General features: G+C 45.5%; 1 protein-coding gene across 1 annotated transcript in view; it reads right to left on the reverse strand.

Annotated features, from left to right (window-relative positions):
- Positions 1-23507, reverse strand: part of EFNB1 (ephrin B1) — a 157881-nt gene that overhangs the window by 66489 nt on the left and 67885 nt on the right. Inside the window, exon 2 of the mRNA XM_054996065.1 lies at positions 5172-5449. Coding sequence (XP_054852040.1) covers positions 5172-5449 — 278 coding nt within the window. The remainder of the gene's footprint in view (positions 1-5171; positions 5450-23507) is intronic.

Raw genomic sequence — 23507 nt, forward strand, 5'->3', positions numbered from 1 at the left:
GGATTCCAGAGAGCAGGTGGGCGAGATTCAAGGGGGAGGGGATTCCAGAGAGCAGGTGGGCGAGATTCAAGGGGGAGGGGATTCCAGAGAGCAGGTGGGCGAGATTCAAGGGGGAGGGGATTCCAGAGAGCAGGTGGGCGAGATTCAAGGGGGAGGGGATTCCAGAGAGCAGGTGGGCGAGATTCAAGGGGGAGGGGATTCCAGAGAGCAGGTGGGCGAGATTCAAGGGGGAGGGGATTCCAGAGAGCAGGTGGGCGAGATTCAAGGGGGAGGGGATTCCAGAGAGCAGGTGGGCGAGATTCAAGGGGGAGGGGATTCCAGAGAGCAGGTGGGCGAGATTCAAGGGGGAGGGGATTCCAGAGAGCAGGTGGGCGAGATTCAAGGGGGAGGGGATTCCAGAGAGCAGGTGGGCGAGATTCAAGGGGGAGGGGATTCCAGAGAGCAGGTGGGCGAGATTCAAGGGGGAGGGGATTCCAGAGAGGAGGAGGTGCTGCCGCTCAGGAGGAAGGTGCTGCCTCTTGTTTAATCACCAGGTGCCTCTTCGCTAAAGACACAGAGAGTAAGGGTTGGGGAGGGGAGAGCTTCACTGGCGGGCCGGAAAGCACGGGCGGAGGCAGGACTTCACGTTCCCAATACCAGAAGCCAGCCCAAATAAAAGGCTTACACAGAACTAATCACTGGAATTGCTTACACCTCTGACATAAAAACAAAATTTCACAGAGAGAATTTCCCTTCCGATACTGAACACTGGGGCCCTAAAAGCTTACGCACTGCAGTGTGGGATAACTATAGAGTCTACTCCAGTGGTTAAATCTGAGTTTGCTCGTAAATGCAAACAAATGGTATTTGGACACTAGGGGTAAAAACACCCATTAGCTCACAGAGTGACTTTGGCGGCTTCTGTCCTGGTCCAGCAGGTCACATCGGCAAGCGTTAAAACCCCGCACCTGGAAAGAAAGCAGAAACGGCTCCTGCTCAGGACACAGGTGGAGGCGTGCAGATGGGACAAGAGGCTGAGGCGAAGGACGGAGGGGGCTGAAAGGGAAACCGTGCTGGCAAGGTTAGTGGCAGACATCCAGAACCAGCCATCCTGCAGCTCCACCATTTTCTTCCGGACAGCGTGCGGCCTCCCCTTTGCCAGGCAAAAACACTTGCTTTTGTTATATGGAACAGCAGCACATTTAAGGCGCGAGTGAAGTCAAAAAATTATACCTCTCGGATGTCTCTCTTCCTCCCCACAACGGAGAAAGAAACATCCTGTGCTCCAGGGCAACCCAGGAACAAAATATCTCCATTCTGGGAAGCAGGAGCCTGTCCTGCAGGCTGGCCTTCCAGGCTGCACTTCCACGGAGTTTCAGAGGTTCAAGAGACTCGCAGACCAAGTTGCTGGAAGGACCCTAGATTTTCCAAGGAGATGGCAAGGGGACCCAGTGGCGAATTCTGCTTCCAGCTCTCATTCGCTTGAACGAACCCTTCCAATGAAAAGAGTCTGAAGCTGGTGGCCCAGCACATTCAGCCCCTCACCTTTTGCCTGCCCTCCGGGAGAAAACAAGCAGCTCGGGCCACACCCAGGGGCAGGAAGGGGAAGCCAGCTGAGAGTGGCAGCCTCCCGGGCAGAGGCTGTGCCAGCTACCCACAGAAGAGAGAGGGATCCAGCAGCAGGGAACCTGCATCCGGAGTTGAGGCAGGCCTAGCGTGTGGAACATGGACATGAATACGAATGAGCCTATACCCAGTAATCCAGTACGCGCGCCCCTACCAGAGTGAGGTTGCCAAGTCTCAAGGCCTGGCCAGGGAAAGGAGCCACCTTCTTAGGGACTCCAGAGGGAGAGCGCAAGCGAACACCCTCCCTAAGTCCCCGGGCACTAGTCCCCCCATGACCAACCAGGTGCCACGCACGCACGCACACCCCAACCACTCTCAGGTCTCATCGTTTGGCTCCCAGCTGCCTCTCGGAGTCAGAGTCTCAGAATGTTGGCATTCCTACCACAACTATAACACACACACACACACACCCCAAATTATGACTCAAAAAAGTAGGTCTGCACAGATTGATGAGTTAGAAACTGGGAACAAAGTGCTTGTTTACCCTAGAAACTGGTCCTTGGGCCACGGCAGCTGTGCTTTACACATTTACATTCACACAAAAGAAAAGTTGGTGAATTCTCTGTACTGTCAAGCACTCCTTGGGAAGGGACAGACTTGTTGGTAGGGATGTGCGCCTGGAAAAACGGTATTTTTTAGATGTGGGCATAAATACTGGTATCAGATGGTATTCATGTCCCCCAGTATCTTTTCGGGATCCTGGAATTATTCCCTATGAAGGCTGGGATGGTTGTTTTGCAATCAAATGACACCCGGATTTTAGGGGACCAGGTGCTGCCAAAAGACTTCCCAAGATTCCGGAGAACTGATTCGAGGATTAAATTCTACAGGCTCTTGAACAAGGTGCCTCAAGGCAGCCCACTTGCAGGGGTGTAGACTGGGAAGAAAATATGGCCCTGGAAAAGAGCCCACCTCCACAAAGGAAGGAAGGAAGGAAGGAAGGGGGGGAGAGAGAAAGAGAGAGAAAGAGAAAGAGAGAGAGAACCCAGCCAGATCTGCATCCTGCTGGACTCTTCCCCGGCTCACCCAAGCTAGGAGCTGCCTTCCCCTGGGCCAGGTGAGACTATTACCAGCCAGGGGTTACCTTCCATGGGCTGGAGAAGATTCCTCCCTCCCATTCCCTGCCCCAGATATTCCTGAACATTTCTGGAAGCATACAGGACCTGGATAGTTGCATTTCTGAGAACCCCAAATAGCACTCTGGTAGTTTGGGGTATATATTTGGACCAGAATATATCCCTACTCTCTGGCTATACAAATCACTTCCACTGGAGTAATGTCCTTCCATTGTTGACAGATGCAGGGCTTTTTCTGGTTTCCCCCCCCCTCTGGGGCAGTTGGGGGTGGGGGTAGTTGGGAATTTCCTGCATTGTGCCGTGGGTTAGACTAGATGACCCAAGAGGTCCCTTCCAACTCTATGATTTCGGCTACACCCTCCCAGCACACACAGACAGTGCTGTTCCCGCCTATAAGAAAGGGGCAGTACAAGACATCACCCAGGTGAAGAGGAGCTCCCCCGCACCCACCCCGAGAAGAACAGGGACTGGTCCTGCAGCTCAGCTAACAGCTGGTTTGATCCAGCAAGTGTGACACTCTTTTCTAGCTTCCACAGAACCTCTTTTATTCTGAGAGAGTCTCATATGGATGACAGCTGACAGCTGTCAATGCATATGAGACACTCAACTGTCACCTAGTATTTCATAGGCTTTGAGTGTTTATCTCCATATCTCCTTGTGAACCAAGACCAACCCCACCTGACGAACAGGAGCTTGGAGACATGCAGACATGCAATACTCAGAAAGCCTCAGAAGGGTTATCCCTGTGCATAGGGAGGGAGGGGGCAAGAGAGAGCGCCTTGCCTAGGCATTTCCAGGGGGGGTATTAAACCTCCAACGCTTTCGAAAGAAGAGTGCAGCGGCAGTCAGCACGCTCTCCTCCAGGCTGGACTCTTGCCAGAAGGAAGTCCCTCATCTGACATGCTTTTTTACACAGATGTCAAAGAGCCCAACAGACAGGGCTGACGCTGCACCTCCTCTGGGAAGTTCTGCATTGCTCAGGCAGCCACAGCAAAGGCAACATACTGAGAGCCAGTTTGGTGTAGTGGTTAAGAGCGCGGGACTCTAATCTGGAGAGCTGGGTTTGATTCCCCACTCCTCCACTTGAAGCCAGCTGGGCGACCTTGGGCTAGTCACGGCTCTCTGGAGCTCTCTCAGCCCCGCCCACCTCACAGGGTGATTATTGTTGTGGGGATAATAATGACATACTTTGTAAACTGCTCTGAGTGGGTATTAAGTTGTCCTGAAGGGTGGTATATAAATCAAATGTTATTATTAAGGAAGTGATTCAGGTGCGTTTTCCCACAGGTGTGTTTCCCTGCCTCTTGAACTAAGACCTCTTCCACCAGGGCTTTTTTCCCACCGTGGTTTCCCAACTGATGCACCTTTTCAGGGGATCTCCCAGACTATTTTTGCTGTAATCATTCTGTTTTTAGGTTTCCCCCATCCTCAACATATTCTATCCCAAACCTGTTTTTATGTCATTCTTTTTGGAGACAAAACAGTCCAAACATGTCAGCACTCTGCCCAGAAGGAATGGTGCATTTTCCTGCCCTGCAAAGCTCCTGTTCATATTAGCACCATTTTCTTGCTAGCAGCACCAGAAGGCTTTTTAAAAAGTGACAGCTATAGTGCCATAATGATCTACTGCCACTTACATATTTCAAAATGTAACAGAACTGTTGGATTGTTATAGCACAACTGTGAATACAAGAGGGCAGCAAGTTACCATAGCAACTGTGATGACCACATCCACAACAGCCAGTTACTACAGTCCCATCACCACCACGTTGCAGCAACGAAAATAATACACAGAATCTGCACTGTGTAAAAGCTGCTGAAAATAGCACAGGAATTGCTGAGGGAAATGGTTTTATGGAGCAATTAGGAGCGACAAGAGCCTTGCCTTCCTTCCAGCACTGGCCTCTCTGCAAAGGGGGGGGGGGCGGGGTGCATGAAGGTCCACCGGCAGGCGCACCATGAACCATGTCTTAGTATCACTTATTTCCTGGGCCTTTCAGACACACACACAAACTACTTGAAGCCAAGGGGTCTCCCAAAAGCCACGACAAAGAGAGAAGAAAACGCCCGAGGTCTCTCGCAGGGAGACGAGCAAATAAAAGAAATTAACACATTTTTATTCCCCCTCTTCCTCCAGAAATTTCCGGAGGGATACACGAGGCTTCCTGCTCCAGCCTTGAGGGGGAGAGTCTGCAAGGCTGCTCCCACAAAACTCAGAGGTGCATTTTAATTCAAAGGGCTTTCAAAGCAGACTCTCAGTCTCTGTAATTGACAAAAACGTCTTGCTAACCAAGAATAAGCCAATGCGGTCCACGCACTGAAGAATAGCAGACCATGTGGAGAAGTGAGGACGTGCCCTGGGATGGGAACGCAAAGATGACGTGCGAGGGCATTCGCCAAGATTAAAGCAGGCACAGTTTACAGACCCACAAAAGGTTTCGGAAGAGAAGCCTGAAAGCCAAGGAGGTGAAGAGGAGGAAAGGCACTCACACGTGATGAAGTAGTCTTGATGTCTTTTGAATTCCAAGCCCATGTAATTGGGGCTGAACTCTTGGAACTTGATGGTGAAACGGATTTCCTGTTCAGGCTTGTTGCAGGTCACCAGCACATTAGGGTCCATAATGGTGCTGCAAGAATCCACCTGGTCCCGCTTTACCAAGTATAACTTGTAATATTCATAAGGTCTAGAAGGCTCTGCCTTGGGACAGATGATATCCAGCTTGTCTCCGATTTCTGGATAGATAACAAGCCCCTTCCCAGGCAAGAATCTAGAAAAAGAGAGCAGGAGAAAAAGACAATTAGCACAATATTAATTCACCCCACAACTAGCATCTTTACTCAAGATGTGTATAAGCTTCTGATATGGAGTAGGGCCCTCCAGAGTTCAGGAAACATGAATCCGAGGCTGGGGTGGGGGGAGAGGCTGTAAATGACCAACTATTCATCACCCAGTGCTATGGCGCTGCAGAGTAACACCCAGCACCTTGCATGTAGCAACTGATCTGGGGGGTTCCAATGTACCAACTACATGCCTGTGAGCTGCACCTTCGCATCCCCAAGCTTCCAGATTACAGTTTTGTTTTCTGTTTTCTATTTTCAGTAGTTGCTCAGATTTTTGTCATGTAACAATATTACAAAAGCAAAAGGAGGGATTCCACTTCCAAACTTGTACACAAGAAAAAGGAAAAGAAGTGAAAAATCACATTCACAAGTTATTTATGCTTGTTGCAATTCACATTGACAAGGTCCACACTGTCTACCACTACCCAACATGCAATAATAAAGTTCACAATATGTACAGTTTACAATAATGAAGTTTACAACATGTACAATTTCCAAAGTCCTGAAAGGGACCGCTCATATATTGCAATATCCAAAAGTTCAGTCAAACACAAGGTACAATCCAGGGCGACAAGGCACCATTTGCAGTAAGGCAAAACTTCAAAGTACAATTAAGAGCAGCAAGGCACCATTTGCAGTGAGGCAAAACTCCGTTTGCTAAGGATGGCAACGAGTATGAGCCGGCAATGTCTCTCCGCTCGTTTCAGACCGAATCGTCTTTCCTCAGGCCAAAATGTCTGAAATTAACAATATACAATGATACTGCAAGCCTCGCATCGAGACCTAATAATTATACATACAAATATCCCAGTATTTTACTTACTAAGAAATCCTATGCGGTTGGGTAACCGTTTCACATTGATTGCTCCGTAAATTTTCTGTGTGCGTTCCCAGTTCCTCCCTAACCTTTTAGCTGATCTAGGGGGACACGCCTTAGTTGTTTAAAGTCCCACCGCTAGCATAAGTTTAGTAGCATGGGGGGGGGAAGGAAACTGGGTCTACCAGGTATGATGAGGAGGAGGGAGAAGGAGAGGAACAAACAAGGAAGTACAGTTCCTAATTTAAAGAAAAGCCGAAAGATCAGCATCATGATTAAGCCCGTGAGGAATCATGGTGTTTAGCCTGAAGATCCATCTAATTTCTGTCTGGAGGAGAAACTTCTGGTGGTATCCTGGCTTAGTTATATTCTCTAGAACCGAAAATTTAAAGGTTCTATTAGAGGGATGCGCTGAATCAAAATGTTGATACAAAGGGGTGTCTTGGTTATGATTTTTTATTCTTGATAAATGTTCCTGTATACGGAGACGTATCGAACGGCTGGTACATCCCACATATAAGAGGCCACAATTACATTGAAGAAGATAGATGACATTCATGGTACTACATGTAGAAAAAGACCTGGAATATAGGGGGCTACCTGTGAGTGGATGTTGAATGTGTTTCAAATCTATACTCAGGCTGCATACACTGCAGTGACCGCAGGGAAAATGTCCAATAGGGAGATCGTTCTTTTCTACCGTTTTAAAATCCGAGTGAACTAGCAAATCACGCAGACTCCTAGTTCGCCGATAGCCTATCTGCGGTAATTTCTCACATCCAGGTAAGTTATTGAGTATGTTCCAATTTTTTCTAATAATACTAGTAATGGCTCCTGACCTAGGAGTGAAATCAATTGCCCAGGTGATCCTGTCCTGACTTTGATTCCGGGGTCTGTAAGTAAGTAAATGGGACCGTGGTGTAGGCTGAGTCTACACCACGGTCCCATTTACTTACTTACAGACCCCGGAATCAAAGTCAGGACAGGATCACCTGGGCAATTGATTTCACTCCTAGGTCAGGAGCCATTACTAGTATTATTAGAAAAAATTGGAACATACTCAATAACTTACCTGGATGTGAGAAATTACCGCAGATAGGCTATCGGCGAACTAGGAGTCTGCGTGATTTGCTAGTTCACTCGGATTTTAAAACGGTAGAAAAGAACGATCTCCCTATTGGACATTTTCCCTGCGGTCACTGCAGTGTATGCAGCCTGAGTATAGATTTGAAACACATTCAACATCCACTCACAGGTAGCCCCCTATATTCCAGGTCTTTTTCTACATGTAGTACCATGAATGTCATCTATCTTCTTCAATGTAATTGTGGCCTCTTATATGTGGGATGTACCAGCCGTTCGATACGTCTCCGTATACAGGAACATTTATCAAGAATAAAAAATCATAACCAAGACACCCCTTTGTATCAACATTTTGATTCAGCGCATCCCTCTAATAGAACCTTTAAATTTTCGGTTCTAGAGAATATAACTAAGCCAGGATACCACCAGAAGTTTCTCCTCCAGACAGAAATTAGATGGATCTTCAGGCTAAACACCATGATTCCTCACGGGCTTAATCATGATGCTGATCTTTCGGCTTTTCTTTAAATTAGGAACTGTACTTCCTTGTTTGTTCCTCTCCTTCTCCCTCCTCCTCATCATACCTGGTAGACCCAGTTTCCTTCCCCCCCCATGCTACTAAACTTATGCTAGCGGTGGGACTTTAAACAACTAAGGCGTGTCCCCCTAGATCAGCTAAAAGGTTAGGGAGGAACTGGGAACGCACACAGAAAATTTACGGAGCAATCAATGTGAAACGGTTACCCAACCGCATAGGATTTCTTAGTAAGTAAAATACTGGGATATTTGTATGTATAATTATTAGGTCTCGATGCGAGGCTTGCAGTATCATTGTATATTGTTAATTTCAGACATTTTGGCCTGAGGAAAGACGATTCGGTCTGAAACGAGCGGAGAGACATTGCCGGCTCATACTCGTTGCCATCCTTAGCAAACGGAGTTTTGCCTCACTGCAAATGGTGCCTTGCTGCTCTTAATTGTACTTTGAAGTTTTGCCTTACTGCAAATGGTGCCTTGTCGCCCTGGATTGTACCTTGTGTTTGACTGAACTTTTGGATATTGCAATATATGAGCGGTCCCTTTCAGGACTTTGGAAATTGTACATGTTGTAAACTTCATTATTGTAAACTGTACATATTGTGAACTTTATTATTGCATGTTGGGTAGTGGTAGACAGTGTGGACCTTGTCAATGTGAATTGCAACAAGCATAAATAACTTGTGAATGTGATTTTTCACTTCTTTTCCTTTTTCTTATGTAACAATATTAACCAAAGGAAATCCAGGGGGTGAACTGAGACACAGGCCTATTAGAAGACTCTTCAGCATGCCAAATAGTAGACCACTCTATGCACATGCAGCCTGTTGTGTTCCTAGAGGCAATTACAACAGGTCAGTCCCCTGCATCTCAGTGGGTCAGGTTCCATTTCCATGTGATCCTTACTGATACAGCAATGGCCCGTTGAAAGGAAAGCAACCCCATCCCGCCCCACAGGTCTGCAAAAAATTTTGTACATTTCTGTGCATCCAATGAAGTGGGTCAGAATCACAAAAAAAAAAAGATGCTGAAATGAAATTCCACCAGTCTTTAAGGTGATGCGTAACCCAACACTCCTGCTTATTTGGGTTAACCGTAGGGGTGTGCACCCAAAAAAGCTTCAGAAAAAACTCATTTCTAAGTCACTTTGGTATGCTCTGTAAAGATTTGGAGCATACTGAAGTGACGGGGGAGGGGGCATGCTGGCCTTGATTCAGAAATACCAAAGTTTTCCAAATCGGGCCTGATTCGGGTATTTTACCCGAATTGGATACCCGAAATGCACACCCCTAGTTAACAGGCATTCGGATGGCCTTGTTCAGTCTTCCCATTTAGGAATAAGAGGGAAAGAGAAGAGAAATACCCTTCCCTCAGATGCATGAATTGCAGAGTTGGTTGGAGAAGATTAAAATAGCCCAAGAGAAAGAGCATTCTGCATACAGACTCCGCAAATATGCACTGCATTGTGAAAAGAGGACAGCGGGTCTTGAGAGCAGGACTCCTATTTGTGATCTACTGTGTTTAACTGGGCAGGATTCCATCACCATTGCAAGGGGGAGGGGAGAGACAGGGAGACCGGTAGGCAACCGAATGCTGATTAACTCCCAAATGTCATTATTACAAGTCAGTTACTTGACTGCATTTCTGAGGAACACAAACGAGAAGGAAGGAAAAGGGCATAGACCCAAATGGGTAACCCCCCCCCCCCCCCGCTTTTCCTCCCCAAAGCAGAGTTCAAGAGATACACTGCTCTGGAGACAAACTTCTCTCCGCCTTCCCCTCACAAGAGCTAAGGCTCACAATTCATTCATGCTCAATGCCTCTGCCTCTGCGGCTCTTACAAAAACGCTAAAGTTGCGACTGTGAGTGGAGAGGGGCCTTTTGGATGGCTCTTATAGCACAATGGCATTTAGGACGTAGCACATCACAGAAGCTAGTACTCTTTGAGTACTTTGTAATTTGTTAAACATCATTTAAAGTGCTAAACAAGGCAAGATGCAGCATATTCAGCAACAAATCAAAATACTAAGTTCATAAGATATAACTTTTAAATCTAAAGACACAAGAGGAACTATCACCTAACTACGATTGGTTCCAGTATAGACAGATCAGAGACTTATATAATTCGGACTCTGTAAAGGGAGGTATACGAATAGAGAATTCGGAACTAGAGCAGACCCTTCTTAAAGAAGATAAGAAAAGAATATCCAAGGTATACCAAGTACTGTTGAAGTGGTATACCGAGGATGAGATAGTTAAAACACAAATGGTGAAATGGGCTATAAACTTTAATAAAGAAATAACAATGGAGGCATGGGAATACTTGTGGAAAACTACAATGAAGACAACGACATGTATTAATATCAAAGAGAACATTTATAAAATGATCTATCGTTGGTACATGACACCAAAGAAGATTGCGCTAGGGAATTTGAATACTTCTAATAAATGCTGGAAATGTAAGAAGCATGAGGGCTCCCTCTATCATATGTGGTGGTCGTGTGAGGTAGCCAGGCAGTACTGGGGGGAAATAATAAGAGAAATGAGTGAAATTTTACAATTTCAAATTAATAAGAACCCAGAACTCCTGCTACTGAACTTGGGAATGGAGGGAATTCCAGCCCAACACAGGACGTTGATATTTTATATGACAGCAGCAGCTAGACTTTTGTATGCGCAAAAATGGAAAGTACAAGAAGTGCCAACTATTGAAGATTGGACTTACAAATTGCTGTATATGGCTGAAATGGACAAGATGACAAGAAAATTGAGAGATCTGGACTCAGGGCAGTTCAACACAGACTGGGAGAAGCTGAAACAATACCTGGAGAAGAAATGGGAGGTGGGAGGAAAACTGTGGCAGTTTGAGAACTACTGAAGTATTGAAGTAGAGGGGGGAGACTTTACCGGGGGGAGAAGAGATAAATGTGAATTAATAAGCAGTCAGATTAATAGATTGACATATATATAGATATATATAGGTTAACAAACAGAACATAGAGAAAATAATTAATTATAAGGACTAAATATAAGGAGCGATTAACTAACAATATTTTCTTTTTTTTTCTGACAAGTTTTGTACCAAACTGAATGTCTGAAGATATAGATGGGTCAAATTGATTGACTACGTGAGGAGAGATATATAGAACTATTATAAAAAGATAGAATGAGTAATATATATAGAGAATAAGTCAAATTGTTTGATATAAACGAATGTATGATCTATATGGTTTATGATATATAGAAATACCTGAAATTGAAAAATTGGGATAAATTGTTTATCTAAGATGGAAACAAAGGCTTACAGTTTGGGCATATAATGTTAAAAATAGTTAAGGATGTACTGCTTAGAATAATGGAGAATATATATTTGTTTTAGATAGAGGAAGCTAATAAAAGTAAGGGAAAGGGGACAAAAGGGTTGGAAAGCTGTTGGAAGTCAACAAAAAGGGGGGGGAAAGGGAGGGGGTTAGAGATGAAAAAATTGGGGAAAATTGAATGTAAATGTGGAAATAATGGATTCTAACCCAATAAAAATTTTTCAAAAAAAAAAAAAAGATATAACTTTTAAATCCAGATCAAAGAGGGTGAAAAAACCATCTGACGGACAGACCGATTCACTTTCTAGGTCCCACTTCTGTTCTTTATCAAAGATGGTAGACAAGCCGACGACAATTTCACAATTGTATAGTCATCCTATTCAAGTAATAACAACATGGACGTCAGGTAATGCTCCAAAGGAAGGCTGTGTGAACTACTTTAAATGATGTTTAATGATTGTTCATAGGAACTTGTTAATAGTTGCACTAGTGCTTTATATACAGGTCTTGAGCAGGGAAGATTGCATGTAATAGAGTATACTGAAGGCAATGTGTTTATGCAAGAAAGACTTAATAATAAGCAGTAGACACTAGAGTTGTTGAATTATTTATTGTTTTTAGTTAGTCTGTCACGATATATTGCTGGGTTGTTGACTTTCATGATTCTCTCTCTATTGCTACACATAACCTTGATAGGCAGCTCTCCCTGCCAAACTGAGAGCTGAGCAATGCAGGTCTGCGCAAGTTTACCTGGGAACTGTAGTCAGGGACTCCTTCCCCTCTCTGTTTCCCTTATCCATTTTTAAGAATGAGAAGGTGGAGTAGCTGTGGTAGCAGAAGACTCAGCTGCTCCTTCTGTCACTACTCACTGCTTGCCAGCTTCAGGAACCCTTCCTTGACTCTCTACCTCCCATCCTCCTGCTGCTCCGACATGCCTTCCAATCCCCCACCCCCAAGCTCCCCGGAGCGGATCTTGAGTGGATCCGCTCCGCTTGGCTTTTCCTTCAAGAACTTGGAGGCAGGGGGGAGGGAATGTCAGAGCAGCAGGACAGGAGAATAGGAAGGAAAAGTCAGCAAAGAGAACCTGAAGAGAGGAAAACCCAAGCAGATCCACTCCGCGTGACTTTTCTTCTAGCAGCAGCAGGAAGCCCGGAGGGAAAAGTCAGCAAAGAGAGCCTGAAGAGAGCTACTTGGAGGGTGGCTGGAGGAGAGCCTGCTAAAGTCTCCCTGTGAGTTTGGCATCTCTGGGTATGAAGGGGGCCGTCGAGGTGCCCCAGGTTCTGACGAATCACGAAACTAACTAATCGTATTGTGAAACAGGTCAATTTTGTGGAAGTTCATGTTTTGTGACTCGTAGAATGTGACGAAATGTGAAACTCTTGTTTCGGTTTTTTTCCCGTTTCATGCCCACATGTCACTGCCTCAGCTCTCTCTCCAGCCATGCTGCTGCAATCCATTTCAGAGGTAGTTCAGGTTTCATGGTACTTCCCTGATAACTCTCCTGCCCCCTGCTGGCACCACTTTGCAGCAGGCTCTATGCACTCACCCCCCTCCCCAAACACTATCCTCTCACACAGTAACCTCAGTTAATTCCCCCCAGTAGTTAAGGAAGGCAACAGAAAAAGACTCGCCAGTTCAGCACTCTTTTTCCTGCTCCCTCTCAAAACTCAGATGGCTGTGATGGATAAATGGTATAATATTGAAATACTGGTAAAAAGTCAACATTGTTAAGTAAAATATAGAGGAAATAAGGATTTTTTTTCTAAGATAAAGAGAAGAAACAGATTAGAATCGTTAACAGTACTTATCTTAATACTCTTAAGAGGGTAAGACAACTAGCTATATTAAGTAATAAGCATTCTTACTATGAATGATTTTTCTTCTTTTTTGTCTCTTTTATTATTATTAATATAATGAGTAGAAATAGATATGAATTCTTTATGGGTTGTTTAATTGGAAAAAATATATACTAAACAGATTTAATTATTACTCTAATCACTACCTTAATATTTATAAAGGTTATGATTTTTGTATTCTGTATCTTAATCATTCTTGTAGCACATAGCTATATATCTGTTTTGCTTGTCCCCTTTCCCTCCCCTTCCTTTCTGTATCCCCTTTTTATGTCAATAAAATAAGTATCATATTTTTTTTAAAAAAAAACTACTGTTTTCATCACATTTTGTAAATTCAGAAAAAACATGATATTGTATTGTCGAAGGCAGTTACTTCGACAACCAGTTACTTCCAATGGGATAACGAATTCTATGAACAGATGGATGGGGTGGCCATGGGAAGCCCTCTCAGCCCAGTTATAGCAAACTTCTACATGGAACATTTTGAAAAAACAGCTCTAGAATCAGCACCCCACAAACCTACAGTCTGGTTCCAGTTCATAGATGACACCTTTATCATTTGGAGCCACGGTGAGGAAGAATTGATGGAGTTCTTAAACCACCTCAACAATATCCACCTGAACATACAATTCACCAAGGAGAAAGAAATCGGGGGGAAACTTCCATTTCTAGATACCTTGGTCATCCGCAAAACAAACTTTGTTAGGTCACAAGGTCTACAGGAAACCAACTCACACGGATCGGTACTTACACAAAAACTCCAATCACCACCCTCGACAGAAAAGAGGCATAATAAAAACATTAGCAGACCGTGCAAGATGGATATGTGAACCGCACTTTCTCAACAAGGAAACTAATCATCTAAACCACACACTTCAAGCAAATGGCTACTCCAGAAATGAAATCAGAAGAGCAATTAAACCAAGGATAAATCAAACAATCAAGGAAAAACAGTCTCCCACAGGAAAAGTGTTTTTGACATATATCAAAGGAATCACTGATCAGATGGGAAAGCTTATGAAAAAGCACAGCTTACAAACAGTATTCAGACCCATCAGAAAAATACAACAGATGCTACGATCAGCAAAAGACAGTAGAGACCCCCTCACCTCTGCAGGAGTATACCGCATACCCTGCAGCTGTGGACAAGTTTACATCGGGACCACAAAGCGTAGCATCCAGACAAGAATAAAAGAACATGAAAGACTGCAGACTTAGCCATCCTGAAAAATTAGCAGTGGCTGAACATAGCCTAACTCAAACAGGACACAGTATCCTATTCCAGGACACTATAATACTGGACAATACTTCCAACTACTTAGTCAGATTGCACAGGGAAACCATTGAAATTCATAAGCATAAGCACAATTTCAACAGGAAAGAAGAGACTTTAAGAATGAATAGAGCATGGTTTCCAGTCCTGAAAAATACCAGGCTAACAAAAGACTCTATACCCGACAATAGCCCTGCAGAGAAGATTAGCATATCAAGCACCAATCCATATGCAAAAGAACCTCCTCAGGATACAGTGAAGCCTCCCTCCATTAGCATTCCACACCCTGGGAAACTCTTACAGGATGACTCAGCCCAACCCTACCTTCCTGAAGATATAAATTACCTGCCAACTTCTTTTCCACACGGTGACACTGAGAGATCTCTGTCTTTTGGTGCTACACCTCTGAAGATGCCAGTCACAGCTGCTGGCAAAACGTCAGGAAATACAATGCCAAGACCACGGCTATACAGCCCGGAAAATCCACAACCATCGACACGATCATTGTTTTCACCAAATGTTGGGAGCACTGATTTCATTTTGTAAATTTGTTTTGGGAAGTTTATTTTTGGAAATATTGGCTATCCACTGCAATACTTCCTATGGGGAATTAAACTTGACTTTCCAGAGTGGCTATTTTTTAAAATAAATAGCACCAAGAATTCAAGGAATGTATTCCTCCCTCTCTTTTACAGACTCCCCACCACCACCAGACAGAGGTATCCAACCCAGAAGAAGGCCTTCTCAATAGCAGCAACAAGACCCTGGCATTCTCTCCCAAGGGAGATTTGCCAGACCCCTTGTTACAGTCATACAGTTTAAAGCACATTAATCTATAGCAATACATATATTCTTAGAGAATTTCTGAACTCTGCATAAGCTCTCTTGTAGTTTTTACTAACCTGTTGTATAACCAACATAGGTATACTTTTATCTTTGACAGCTAATTAAAAATAGTGGATAGTATCTAGATTAATGTCCTCTAATCATAGAATGATGCAATGCTGATCTACTCACCTAATTCTTCCTTTTTTTAAACAGATTTATAGCTATATGAGCCGCATTCTGCATCACTTGAGGTCTCCTGAGTCATCAAGGGTAGCCCTTTATAAGAGTGAGGTGCAGTAGTCTAAACGAGAGGTGACCATCGCATGGATCAATGTGGCAAGGTTGAATTGAGATACATATGGGAAAAGTTGTCAGGCCTGGTGAAGATGGAAAAATGCTGTTTGTCCATGGAAAGCTTAGACTCAAGCCAAACCCCCAAGCTCTTCACAGAGTCCATAGCAGAAAGCTGAGCTTCATCAAGTAATAGGAGTGACAAATTCCCCTCAGCTGAAGTCCTTCCCAGCCACAGGACCTCCGTTTTTAAAGGATTTAACTTCAGCCAGCAACCCCTCAGCCCTTCCATCATGGCATCCAGGCACTGGGCCAGAAAAGAAATATCTGCTTCTTCTGGCTGCTTAACAAGTAGGGAGTAGAGTTTGGGGTCATCAGCATACTGGTGGCTCCCAACCCCAAACCTGCTAACAACATCTGCTAGAGGACACATGCATATATTTAAAGAGCATCAGGGACAGGATCTGTCCCTGTGGGACCACGTAGTGTAGCTCATTGGGATGAAGGAGGAAAACCATGGTAAAGAGGTAGCTCTTATCCCCAAGTGAGGCTAGGGGGTTAACCAGGACCAAATGGTCAACTATGGCCAATGCTGCCAACAGATCTAATAAATTCGTAAGTGCAGTTTCAGGCTACGCTCTTGCAGTCTTCTTCTAGTTCAACTGAGGTGGTCTGGAAGTGTCCTCTTGGCTTTGGTGAACTGCCAAAGAGGTAAGCCCCTGCTCCCAATCTCCTACCAGTCACAAGCCACAGGCTGCCAATCTTAGCAAGAACATATCCAGACTTGCCCACCTGGATGGCTCTAAACATTTCCCTCCTCTTCTCTGTATATTCATATTTCATACAGGAAGCCATCAATTACATGCACCAAACAATGGTGAAAGAGGAAATGAGTACACAGGCACTCTTACAAGTGTGACAGCATTGTCCAAAGCAAGTTGCCTTAGCATGCCAACATGTAAAGAACTGTCATTTGTCCCTGGGAATTTTTTTTCATTTTTCTTCAGAAATGTATAGATGAATAGCACACTCGCGTCACCTGAAACTGGACCATCCTGGGTTCTCTTTATCCTGATCTGCATTTAGGAGCAGGGAAATATATGTGCTCATCAAGCTGGGTTAACATTTGTTTTTGTGCTGTTCAGCTACCCTGAAGCCTCCAGGCAAGACCCTCGCATACTCTTTTCACCACCTCTTCAGTTGGCTACTGGGGTGGGCAGGAGACTCTCCTGCTCCTGAGAGGAAAAACATCCACATGGCCGTTTCCTGCTCCGTTCTAGAGGAGCACTGCTGCAGCATCCATGTCCTCTCAAAGGGGGGGGGGAGATGTGCCTGTTTTGCCTTTGGGAGAGTGCAGACAAAAGGGCTGCGAAGTGCCTCAGAGATGCAGGCAGCCAGCTTTGTGTCTAGCCCCGCCTGGCAGTGGGCCAGAAGAGTTTAACTTCACCTCTGGGAGAGGACAGAGTTGGGGGGCCTGTCTCTAGCGACAAGCAGACTGGATACCTTCAAACTTCAAAGAGAATTCCCCAAATAACCTGCACTTAAATAAATCTTTGTAGTTCTATTAAACGTCCTGCTTCAGTGATCTCTGTACTCTTTGTGCTCAATACAAAACTTACCTCAAAGTAGCGACCCAAATGCATTACACTCGCTATCCAAAGAGGGGAGAGTTTGCATCTCAAAACCAACCAGGTTCCCCAAGTTCCTAAGAGGCAATGAGAGTCCCCTTCATTCCAAAGAAAGAAAGGGCCTGTCACAGCCACCCTTTGTCTTGGTAGCGCCACCACATATTCTAGATGAGAGACAGACAGCTTTGATGTTTCTGAGGGCTGAGTGTATGCAGAGGTCTTAGGGGCACACGCATGTGCACACACACAAAGAACATGGTACACAAACAGGTGTGAGGCTATGATTGAAGTATGCAAGGAATTCCGGCTGAAGTCTCCAAAACCAAAAGGAAGGCAGACGAGGGATGCCGGCAGGGGCGAGAGAACTCTGTAAAGCCTTTTGCGCTTCCCCATGACTCTAGCAAGATGGAAAGGAGACATTTCAGTTCGTCTTTGGAGTGCTGGTGGGCGCCTTAGAAACCACCCAGTGGTGGTGTGTGTGTGTGGAGGGGGGTGTTACCAAGCCTGTTCAGAGCTATAGCAGTGATAGTTTCACAGCTATGGAGTTCAAGCACTGATGCGTAGCAGAGGCAGACATACAAAATTAACCAAGAGAGAAATAACATCATGTCCCAACGTTTGAAAACTTTATTATTTTCATTCATGCACTTAGATTTGATAAATTGTGGGATAGGATGCATGCTATCAAACTACTCTGTAGACCACATACATGGGCTGTAGACCAATGTAGACCAAACTACTCTGTAGACCAATACATGGGCTGCCAGCCAGACATTCCTCCTGACAAGATACTTCACCGCCACTCATTCCATTGCAGGCAAGTCACAGCTGCTTCCCAAAGGGAACAAAGATTTGCTCTTTTCCTGAATTATACACTATCCCCTGGGCCTCTGGAAGACTGGACTGATGGCGTAAGAACTAAACTTCCAAATACCAGGCTCTGCAGCCTGCCTAGACACCATTCTGGCAGTGGGAGGCAATCGTGAGCATGGGGCTGTTGGGAGAGGAGGGCTGGAAAGGGGAGCAAGGGTGTGTTAGTTGGTGGTCGTGTGTCCCTCTGAGGTATGTCTGGGTTACAAATCATGAAGGAGCTTTATCTCAGGGTAAGGAAGAGGCACCCCTCAGGGCCTGGGTATCGGGAGGAGGAGACGCCCATCATCTGGGAGTGGGAAAGCCCCAAAGAAGAGGGAGGGAGTGCAGAATCCACCCGGGGAGGGAGACTGGCTGTTAAGGGGTGGGGAGAGAAAAGCAGAGACCACTGAGGGCTGCACACATGACTAAAGAGGCTGCGTCACGTTAGAAATACCTGTTGTTGGTTCTTTTTTCACACCATAAGCACCTGCTGAGGCAGCTGATGAGGTTACAGAGTGGACTAGGACTGAGGAAACCTTGGTCCAAACCCTGTTCAGCCATGAAGCCCCTCATGAGCGTATGGTACATTTACAGTTGCCAACTTCCAGGTAGGTTGTACCAAAAGTGGAGACAGTTCAGGAAAATACAGAGTAAGACTATATACAATATATACTGAATAAATATTTATAAATAGGAAATAAAGAGCAAAGTGTTCAAGTGCTAAGTTCCTAAATAATAGTGTCTAATAAACAGTATGATCTAACAGTTATCCACATATGACAAAAATATACAATTGTAAGAATAAATAGCACAAGGCAAAGATAATATCCCTATACAAAAATAACTATTGTGTAGTTCAAGCAACGACCAGTAAGTCCATATAATTCTAAAGGACATAAATCCGACCGTACATATCAGAGTAAGGCTTCTCTCTGTCGTCTTCCAGGTGCATGGAAAGAAGGTGCTCCCAAAGGTTACGTACAAGTCCAACAGGTAAGTATGTGAAGACATTCAATGTTATTCTGTCTTGTTATTTTCTCTTGACAGGTGGACCCAGATACTACAGGAACAAATGCCTTCACAATCCCAACAAGGAGCCGGCTAATTTAGACTTCTTTCATTAATAAAACTTCATCAGGGGTCCTCTGACTGTTCGACCATGTATCACCAGACACACTGGAAAGCAGAGTCTGTCTTGCCACACAGGAGCTGGCTCAGATTTCTGGTGCACCGAGACAGAATCACAGGAGCTTATATTTATATAAATATTTATTCAATATATATTGTATATAGTCTTTTTCTGCATTTTCCCGAACTGTGGGTCTCCCACTTTTGGTACAGCTTGTCGTTCAAGGAGGCTTCCTTGTTGTAACTTCCAGGTAGGGACTGGAGATCTGGAATTAAAACTTATCACCTGAAGATATAAATAAGTTCTCCTGGAGAAAATGGCTGCTTTGGAAGAATTGATTCTACGGCATTATACCCTGCTGAGGTTCCTCCCCTCCCCAACACTGCCCTTGCCAGTCTCCACACCCAAATCTCCAGAAGTTTTCCAAACTCGAGTTGGCAACCCTCGGTGCATTACAAGAGTGAGTGTGAGGATAAAATAAGGAGAAAGGGAACCGTGTGTGAGACCTGAAGGCGGGATACACTGTGATCCGCCTTGAGTCTCAGCGATAAAGGCGGGCTATATATGACATCAACAAAATAAAATAAATATCATTATTCACAAAAAGAAAGAAGAGAAAGTTTCTCAGTAAAGACCTAGAGTTTAATGGGCTGGTTATAAATTCTCAAAGAAATAGCTCTTCTCCAGAATAACAGCAAGAATTTGTATTACATCATTCTTAGACCACATAAGGCCGCACTGCTTGCCACTCAGAACCAAAACAGACAAGATGCCTGACGCGCTGAGGGCACGCGTCAGTTTCCTGCAAAATTCCACTGGACGTGTAGTGACTCTAGGCGTCTTGTCTAGTCCACTCAGCTCCCTCTCGCTGCCACTAGCTCCCCTTGCCCCCTTAAAAGCACTCAGCAGTCAAAGGGAACTGAACATGCAGGCAGTGGCGAGAGGGAGCTAATTGTGCCGGCAGTAGTCAGAAGGACCTGGCAGCAGTGATAGGCCTTGTTCCTCTTGCTGCCACCAGCGCACTTGGCTCCCTCTCGCTGCCACCTGCACGCTCGGCTCCCTCTGGCTGCAGAGTGCTTTTAGGGGAGCAAGGAGAGCTGGCGGCAGCGAGAGGGAGCCAAGCAGACTAGACGAGACGCCTAGAGAAAGAACCTCTGCCAGGGAGAAGATGGATTCTCTCCCTCTTCTCCCTGGCAGAGGTTCTTTCTCACTACACTTCTCGTGGAACCTTGCAGTAAACTGACGCGTATCCTCCATGCGTCAGGTGTCTCATCTGTTTTGGCTCTCAGGAGGGAATGTGCCAAAGTTGAAGGAGCTACTTTCCCATACTAGAAAGTAGCACCTAACTTCAGAAACAATCTCAGGTCACAAGAGTCAACCTGTGTCCTATGCACAGGAACATGAAGCGTGACCTCCAGATCCAGTTTCAACATTTTCCAAAGATCATCCGCCAGCCTGATGCAGGTTTGCCTTATTAAAGCAAACATGCCTAACGACCAGCAACAGCTTGCAATCAACAAGAACGGAGCGAACCGTGCATTCCAGTCCCTTTTGCTGCTCCACACCATGCCCCTGTTGGGCTCCTGGGACAGCCATGGAAACCACTGGTGAATTGAACGCAACAGCTTAGCAGACCTCTTATGTCTAAGTCAAAAGAAAGAACACCTGTTATCAATGTCGGCTTCAAAATCCAGGTCCTGAAATAACTGCAGATGGCTCACTGCTACAGGTCTGGGAAAAGAAGGCAGCTTGTTGCCTTATATTCCCTATAATTTAAGCATATGTAATTGCTGGAAGAAGGCAGTGAAATTTTAGCAAATTTATGTCATCCTGCATTGCTTGCATTGTTCTCACAGCCCCTTTTGCATTTGTTCCAACACACCCCTTCGGTGTGGGCCACTGTCATTCTCATTTTAAAGATGAGGCATTAAAGCTGAAAACAACAACTCAGGACTGCTTCAAACACTGCAAAAAGGATCAAGATGGCAGGAGAGAAATGACAGATCTGGGATTTGGCCTGTTCATGTGTTCTAACTGGCCGTGTCTCCTCTGCCTCTTCCAGGGTCCCAAGAGACCCTCCTCAGGGATCGCAGCCTGACCCTGGGCTGTGATTATGAGCCAAGACAATGGGGCACTTACACGTAAGATATTAAGGACTTTAAAAAACATGATCCTGCTTGACTGTGATGTTTCCCCTGTGCTACCACCCTGGGGGTGGGCTAGAACAAGGAACTGAACTGTAGTTTTGGCTCCATGAGCTTTTTACAAAGAGGGCCCAAAACAGAGACATGATCATGCATCCATCCCTTTCTCCACACACCACAAGGTGCCATCCCCTGAGCCTGAGGCCTAAACGGCCCCCAGCACTCTTCTTCCCATGCTAGCAAAGGTTCATCTTCTCCCTATTCAGAATACCTTTTTCCACCACCACCACCCCAAAAAAACTTGACCACACACAAACCCTACACACATGATGGCAGGTGAGTCACACCTGGCACTCCCACGGGACTTGTATATGGCCACCAATGCACCTGCGTGTTCCTTCCTCATCTTATACTTCATGTGATCAGCCCAAAACACAATCACTTGAACTGAAAAGTTCAGAGTTGAGCTGCAAGTCACAACTTGTCTTGATGCATGGAGGTTTGATCCCCTCAGTCATTATACCACAGTGGTGCACCACTGAAAAACAGGCGCGTGCTATGCTGAACTGATTGATACACGGCAGACACCAACACGTGAAATGCGTACAATAATGCAGTGCTTATTTTACATTTGAATGGTGGCCTCAGGTAGAAAAGCAGAGTTGCACTGCATACTGGGTGCTCCATTTTGGCCCCCCCTGGATGGACACAGCCTTGAAAAAATCATGTTACTCCTGCTGAAAATAAAAGTACTCTGGATTCCCTCTTGGGATCCAGCTGCTGCTCTTGACCTTAGAGATGACAATATGCGGCTCAGAAGTGGGAAATGCTCCACTGGGAACAGTCCAAATGCATGTGCTGGTGAGGTCACATTTGCCACAATAAGCCACGGCCAACAAACCTTGCATTTCTTGTCATCCTAAAGGGCAGTCCTTAGGTTTTAGTTTACAGACACATTCTCCAGTGGCAGCTGAGCATCCCTCCAAGGAGAGAGAGGAGAAAAGAGGATGATAAACTCCCCAAAGATCTCTGCTAATGCATCGAGAGGCAGCTTAAACTGCAGACACGGGGATAAGACACTTCTTGGGGAATATTAGCTAATGAACAAGTTTGCCTCCAAAGGCAATTCTGTCTAGTCAGTGCTGCCGCCCAGAGCTCCCCCCTCCTCCCGAGAGTCCTCTGTGCCAGGGCCAGTGCATAAAGCCACAGCAGGCCAGTCCGCTACGCAGCCCTCAATAGCAGGAACACAAAGGATAGCTTTCTCTGGGGCGGGGCACCTCTTGTGGGCCACACAGAGAAGCCTGTTTCTCCTCGAATTCCTTACTCTGCAGGTGTCTTGGGAGAGATCAGGTGGCAGCATCGAATTTCCTCATTGTTGCAAGAGGTGTTTTCTGATGGGAAAGGTGAAAAGGGTACTTGTGAGGCTTGTAAGGCGATTCCTCCAAGTTGGGTAAACAAGGACAACAGTGTTGACAGTGGGCCTTGGGGAACTGCAGAGAAAAAGAAAAATAGAGCATCCCCTCCTCTAAGTGGGGAAGGGGGAGGAAGGGAGCCCTTTACACCTCATCTGAAGACTCAGTTCACTGACTGACTCCTGGGGGGAAGGGCCAAGGAATGCTCATCCCCCCCCCCTTCCGTCTCCAGAGCCAAGGAATGCGCCAGGGAAGATTCCAAAGCCAAGGTGTTGAGTTTCACGAAAAGCCCGTTCCCCAGCTGAGCCCCGGCAGGCATTCTAGTCCTGCCCCCTTCCATGGATGCAGCATACCAGCACTCACACACTCCAGAGAGAAATCCCGCTCCCTACACAGGCAGCTTCATACAGAACACTTCTTGCTTTCCAAAGGGCGACTTTGCATGCAAGGGTGCTGGGGATTGGGGCCTGGCAGCTACCAGCTTATGCTATTATTTCCCAGAAGGGATCAGAATTTCTTTCAAGAATGCTGAGCAACTCGCTTTTAATCCGTGCTCAATCTACACAAGGATTCAGAGATTCCCAAAGGGCTCAAATGTAATTTGATCTTATGACATAAATGCCACATCTGGCTTGCTAATCCTCTAGTTCCTGAGCATACACATAGCAGACTGTGCTAGCGTGATCCTGGCTCCACTAAATTAAATTTGGGAGGAGAAGAGAAAGCCAGAAGCTGACTTCGTGAAGGATGAAAGCACTTGAAGAGAAACTCAAGGACGTCTAATGTGTTGCAACTAAATATCAGTGTCTGAAGCC

The sequence above is a fragment of the Eublepharis macularius genome, chromosome 13, assembly GCF_028583425.1.
Source record: "Eublepharis macularius isolate TG4126 chromosome 13, MPM_Emac_v1.0, whole genome shotgun sequence".
Lineage (NCBI taxonomy): Eukaryota > Metazoa > Chordata > Lepidosauria > Squamata > Eublepharidae > Eublepharis > Eublepharis macularius.